This window comes from Aulonocara sp. 'chitande type north' Nkhata Bay, linkage group LG12 (assembly GCF_057382095.1).
Source record: "Aulonocara sp. 'chitande type north' Nkhata Bay isolate Kocher_YH1m ecotype deep benthic linkage group LG12, A_spYH_male_GT1.1, whole genome shotgun sequence".
NCBI classification, from domain to species: Eukaryota; Metazoa; Chordata; class Actinopteri; order Cichliformes; family Cichlidae; genus Aulonocara; species Aulonocara sp. 'chitande type north' Nkhata Bay.
The window spans coordinates 15,494,241-15,500,249 of NC_141355.1; the positions used below are offsets into that span (position 1 = coordinate 15,494,241).

Sequence of the window (6,009 nt, forward strand, 5' to 3'; positions counted from 1 at the left end):
CCTGGGAGACAGTGAAGCAGCAGGAGGCCCCTTATCAAAGCAAACATCTTCCCAATTATGCTTGTTGACTTGGAGGTGGGTCTAACCAGGCAACTGGGCTGAACTGATTCATAGAAGACAGAAGTAAAAATGATGGCAAATTCAAGATTTTCAAGATTTTCGGGCTTGGTTCTTCCTCTTCAACATCTAAAAAGTTTATTGTATTGTAAAATTATCTTGGTAAATGTTTAGAAGTGTGCTTAACTTAAGGCGATTTTGAAATGGAAGATTTATGCACAGAAAGATTTAACAAAGATTTAACAAGGTAAGATAACATCTAATAATCTTAGCTTAGCAGAAAAATGTAACTCAGGGGTGTTAAAATTATCCACAGAGTCCCTTTATATTACCACCAATCAGTATTCTGATATAGATGGTGCTAATTATTTATTTATTATTTATTGCCAGTGTACTAGAAGCTTTCTGAGTAAAATATTAATAAGCAGTAATAGTAAATCTGCAGGATTCAAATTGTAGTGAAGGAATAAAAATAGTGAAGTAGAAGAATTATTTAAACACTGTCAAGTTGATAAATTCCCGCTGATTGCAAAAATGGCTAATAATTAAAAATGTGTCTAACCATACTGTACTTCCATTGTCACGTCAGATGATTAGTGAGCTTGCCGCCTCCCGGGACACATGAGGTAAACTGGGATTGGGTCCATCTTAATGGTTATTTGCACGTGCAGGCAGACCCTCAAATGACCCAGGAGAAATCCTTCTGTGACAGCGCGCAATCCTGCGCATTTCTGCTTTCTGACGCTGAGAGCTGAAAGTATATAAAGAAGCTCGGAGACTCTCCGGTCAGCTGACACCGAGAGGAAGGAGAGAGCAGCTGCAACATGCCTGTGATCGGAGTGGGAATACACCAGTCGGGGGGAACTGCATCAGCATCACCCACAGGTAGAACAATTTTTTATGTTTACGTAATGTAATTCCACAACCATTTTCTAATGTTTGTTGAAAGACCAGATAAAAGTGCTTTTATAATAATAAAAATAAAAATAATTATTATCATTATTTTTATTATTGTGACAGACATAAATGTTCAAAAGTAATAGGCTTAATTTGCCAGATTTAAAAGTCTGTAAGTGCTATATTGACACATAGTTATGTATACATAATCTATTGTCTGGCTTCTCTACAAAATTATACAAGTGATATAGTAACATATTCAAACTGTCTTTTATCTGACACAGAAATCCACAATGCCTTAATTAAACTTGTTTCTTCCATATGAGCCCATGCATGATCAGGTTTTTCAGCAATTACAGTGAAATGCACCTCTGCTCATATTTTGCCCTGGCACAGCACTTGATGTTCTCAGATTCTCTCAGTTTAATTAAGGTCTAGTCCATTCTTCTGAGCTAGCAAACCATGTCAGTGCATGGTCATGACCCTTGACCATCCGGTTTAAAAAAGCTGACAATGCCAATAACTAATTTGGCACAGTTTCTATTTACTCCACTGGGTTGGGATAGCATCGTGTGCACAGGGTTACTATCCTCACTCAGTGACCCAAATGTTAGCTTTCGCAATCACGTGTGTGTGTATGTATCTGTGTATTCACACACCTAATCAGACAAAGAGACTTGAACAACATTGTGTTCCATTTCTGTTTTTTGTTTTTTCAGAAAGAAAAAATTACAGCCTGAGCTCCCAGCCAGCCAATGGTTATGAACATCAGTCTGGAAATGGGTTCAACCACCAGGACCACAATTCCCAGAATGCAGATGGATTGGAGACAAATGCACTGCCCACTCCAATTGCAAACCCCCAAATTGTTTACACTAAGGTAAGCTGCAAGCCAAGAAGCAAAGCATATTTATAAGATGAAATAATTTGAATATAGGAAATATTTACCAGTCCTTTATCAGTTAGGATGCAGTAATTACCTGGAACAGCATTCAGAGATGATACCCCACACTGTGTGCTTATCACTGTAAAGTCAAAGAGTGAGGGGGATATATCACACAATCTTTGTCTCTATCTTTCACCATCAGGTGTTCATCGGTAACGAGTGGCATGAGTCATGCAGTGGCAGAAAGATTCCTGTGTATAATCCCACCACCGAGAAGCTGCTGTGTGAAGTGGAGGAGGCCGACTCAGTGAGTATTTTACACGTCGCTAGTAAGTTAGATGAGCTTTACAAGAAAAGCTTTTGAATGTTTATGGAGCATTATTATGACTTACATTGTGAGCACTTTTTTGTACAACGTCTAACGTGTTGTATGCTGTGTAGATTGGGAATCTCCTTAAAGCAAATTTTTCAAGTAAACACATAAACTTGATCTGGCGTGATTGTGGTGGAAACCTCCTTAACTTGTGCTAATAACAGGACGATGTAGACAAGGCAGTGAGGAGTGCCAGAGCTGCTTTCCAGATGGGATCACCGTGGAGATCCATGGATGCCTCAGACCGAGGCCATTTACTTAACAGACTTGCTGACTTGGTGGAGCGAGACCGGCTCTTGCTAGCGGTGAGAAACACACATACACGTACCTGAAGTAAATCATCAGTAAATGTTGCTCCACAAAACATCACGACTGGATTATAATGACGCTGTGTGTGCTTTTTTTCTTGTTTTCCAGACACTAGAAGCTCTAAACTGTGGCAAAGTTTTCCTCGTGGCATATTTTGTAGATCTGATGGCTACAATCAAGACCTTGAGATATTACAGCGGCTGGGCAGACAAGATTCACGGAAAAACCATCCCCGTAGGTGAGTTAAATTCGTTTTTTTTTTATTTAGATCAGAGGTTACACGTGTTTCCATATTTAAAACCATCAGCACAACAAAAACTGGATGCATTCAGTGCTATAATAAATGAACTGTGTGTGTTTTTTCTTTTTTTGTTTTTTAGATGGAGAATATTTTACCTACACACGGCATGAGCCCATTGGAGTATGTGGTCAGATCATTCCTGTAAGTGAAATAAACACTAAAGGATGGCAAACATTCAACTGTTATGTTACCAAGTTTTTGTGTTTTTTCAGTGTTTACATTCAGCCAGCTGTGAGTAAAGTAATGGTCCTGAATGTGGTGAAAAAAATTTTAACCTGTTTTTTAGCTGAACCTGAGATAATTTGTTGATTGGTTCTGATTGTGTCACATTCATTATCACATAAATCTTTTAAGCCAAAAAGTCTTATGAAGCGAAAACTGAAAATTGAGTTTGCACTTTGGCATTCAGTGGAACTTCCCACTGATGATGTTCGTGTGGAAGATTGCTCCTGCTCTGTGCTGTGGGAACACTGTAGTCATCAAGCCAGCTGAACAGACCCCTTTATCAGCTCTGCATATGGCTGCACTCATCAAAGAGGTAGTTAGATTCAAATTACTAATCACCCACAACAATCTTATGCAATTATATAAGTGCAAAAACTGGCGCAAGTCCATTTCTTACTGAAAGAAGATGACTGAGTGGCTCTCTTTTCAACTCTCTGTGTTCAGGCTGGGTTTCCTCCTGGAGTGGTTAATGTGTTGCCTGGTTATGGTCAGACAGCAGGCTGTGCCATTTCTCACCACATGGATATAGACAAAGTAGCCTTTACCGGATCTACTGCTGTTAGTATAAATCTCAGCACAGTGTGTCTGTGTGAACAGCTTGCTCTCTTCTGGTTTTGTGCATTTCACTCATGTACAAATGAACTCCTTTACTGTAACCATGCAGCTCACATGGTTGTCACTGGTTACCAGGTTGGAAAACTCATCCAGAAGGCTGCAGGTGAAAGCAACCTGAAGAGAGTCACACTGGAACTTGGTGGAAAAAATCCTAATATTGTCTTTGCAGACTGTGACTGTGAGTGGGACCTTTTTTCACTTGATTACGTCACATTTCTCTCTTTAAATGTCATATTCTTTTATACCTTTACCATGTCTAACCATTTCTGAATTGAACAAATAAAGTGCAGCACCATATTAAGTCACACTTGTGGTGTATAAATCTTTCTTTTAGATTTGATATCTTTATATGATATATCTTGTAGTAGTATTATCTTACTGTAGTGGTTTTCCCTAACAAGTGAATGATCCCTCGTTTGAACCTGGGAGTAGAAGAATCCCTTTGGGGTCGTGTCACAAAGGGCATCTGTTGTTAAAAAGAAATCTGCCAACTACCAGCAGTTAAAGGTGGCTTTTCTGTGTATATGTCTTGCAGTAGAGTACGCAGTGGAGCAGGCACACAGTGGTCTGTTCTTCAATCAGGGCCAGTGCTGTCTGGCAGGATCCAGGGTGTTTGTAGAGGAACCAATCTACGAGGAATTTGTCCGCCGCAGTGTAGAGAAAGCCAGATCCAAAGTCCTGGGAAACCCACTCTTGCCAGGCGTGGACCAGGGACCACAGGTATACTGTGGCCTGAATACTGTTACACCAACTAACAAGTCAGACAGGTCAGAATAATATGAGCTTTGTTTATTTTTTCCTCAGATCAACCAGAAGCAGTTTAATAAGATAATGGAGCTAATAGAAAGCGGGAAGAGAGAAGGTGCAACTCTGGAGTGCGGTGGCTCTCCAGGGGGTCAGCAGGGACTTTTCATCCAACCCACCGTGTTCTCAAATGTCAGAGACCATATGCGTATCGCTAAAGAAGAGGTACTCACACCCCCAACGGTGGAGCACATATTAAAATACGTAGTCTAATTCTACTGCTCATTTTTTTGCTTTTGTAAGATTTCTCTACCATCCTCTTGCAGATATTTGGCCCGGTGCAGCAGATTATGTGTTTCCGCAGCATAAGTGAAGTCATCGAGAGAGCCAATGCCACACAATACGGGTTGGCAGCAGGAGTCTTCACTAATGACATCAACAAAGCCCTTACAGTCTCCTCTGCTCTGCAAGCCGGCATGGTCTGGTATGGATCACATCCTTTGCACAGAGCATGATAACTGAAGCCTCTCTTAAAGTCCCATTAGACTTTGGAATAGTGCAGCTACTACTATTGTATGCCTGTTTTTAAGGAATAAGGTGAAACTAATGCTGCTTTAATTCTAGGGTGAACTGCTACAATGCCATGAGTATTCAGTGTCCATCTGGTGGCTTCAAGATGTCTGGGAATGGGAGAGAACTGTGAGTGTTGCCATTTTGAAATCTAAGGAAATTAACCTTTACATTTGCTGCATTAATGTCCATCAAACAACTACGTAATCGTTGCTTTGAGACTTTGTAACAATGCACTGCAACTTGACTAGTAAACTCTTTCTCTTTTTAATCAGTAGTGCTTGTTTTTCTTATTTCAGGGGGGAATATGCACTGCAGGAGTACACTGAAATCAAGGCAGTCACAATCAGAATATCACAGAAGAGCTCATGATACTGCCAGTCTACATTTCTCCTGTTTAAACCATCAGCCAGAGTCAGATCATTAGATCATGCTGCACCTGCATGTTTTGTAGCCACTTTGTGAATATTTATTCCATTTTCTGCACAGACTTTCTTTATTTTTGTCATATACCGCCAGGGTTACATGACTTTTATCTATGGTGGTCCTCTAGTGTACAGGTTTGTAAACAGATTGTTCTTTGAAGTTTTGCTTCTCGTGTGTTTGATAGTTTAGTTACACCGTAAATGGCAATTTTTCATAAATAGAACATTTTAATAGATGTCATGCAAAAAATTAGAAAGTCACTTTAAAAACTATGTACAGGGATTTCCACATGAAATCAGTCGTCTGTATAGATAAGCAGTAAACTGTAGACTGATTCCACTGTAGTAAACAGGAAAAAAAGCCGAGTCCTTGGTAGAAGTTGCTGAGACATAGAGTTTGTTGACATTTTTGCAGTTGTAATACTACTGACACAGATAACACACCATTTCTGTATCTTTTAACTGAGTCGCTGCAGTAACTACAGACTTTTTCCAGTGTTAGGTATGACTGATGTCTCATCTACCATGTTGAAAATACTAATTGAATGCTTTTCATTCATATAATAAAATTCCAATAAGAAATGATGTTATGAAATTTGTGTTCATT

At 39.6% G+C, this 6,009-nt stretch overlaps 1 protein-coding gene across 3 annotated transcripts; it reads left to right on the forward strand.

Moving 5' to 3' along the window:
* The first annotated feature begins 157 nt into the window (after positions 1-157).
* Positions 158-5,979, forward strand: LOC147317117 (aldehyde dehydrogenase 1A1-like). 3 transcript variants are annotated; one of them, XM_086313784.1, is made up of 15 exons: positions 158-304; positions 729-942; positions 1,674-1,834; positions 2,043-2,147; positions 2,378-2,518; positions 2,631-2,760; positions 2,903-2,964; positions 3,233-3,361; positions 3,493-3,606; positions 3,739-3,841; positions 4,199-4,383; positions 4,468-4,632; positions 4,734-4,891; positions 5,032-5,106; positions 5,277-5,979. In XM_086313784.1, exons 2-15 carry the CDS (start codon positions 882-884, stop codon positions 5,347-5,349), a joined length of 1,662 nt encoding a protein of 553 aa, XP_086169910.1. In that variant the 5' UTR covers positions 158-304; positions 729-881; the 3' UTR covers positions 5,350-5,979. The 3 variants fall into 3 exon arrangements, with proteins under 3 accessions (XP_086169910.1, XP_086169909.1, XP_086169911.1); XM_086313783.1 differs by having other exon boundaries at positions 3,493-3,841; XM_086313785.1 differs by lacking the exons at positions 3,233-3,361; positions 3,493-3,606.
* The last annotated feature ends 30 nt before the right edge of the window (positions 5,980-6,009 follow it).

Excerpts from the sequence above, each read along its gene's own strand:
- LOC147317117 (XM_086313783.1), top strand. The coding sequence starts at position 882 with ATGCCTGTGATCGGAGTGGGAATACACCAGTCGGGGGGAACTGCATCA. Across the intron at positions 1,835-2,042 it reads CCCAAATTGTTTACACTAAG|GTGTTCATCGGTAACGAGTG; the intron begins GTAAGCTGCAAG and ends TTTCACCATCAG. Across the intron at positions 3,362-3,492 it reads TGGCTGCACTCATCAAAGAG|GCTGGGTTTCCTCCTGGAGT; the intron begins GTAGTTAGATTC and ends CTCTGTGTTCAG.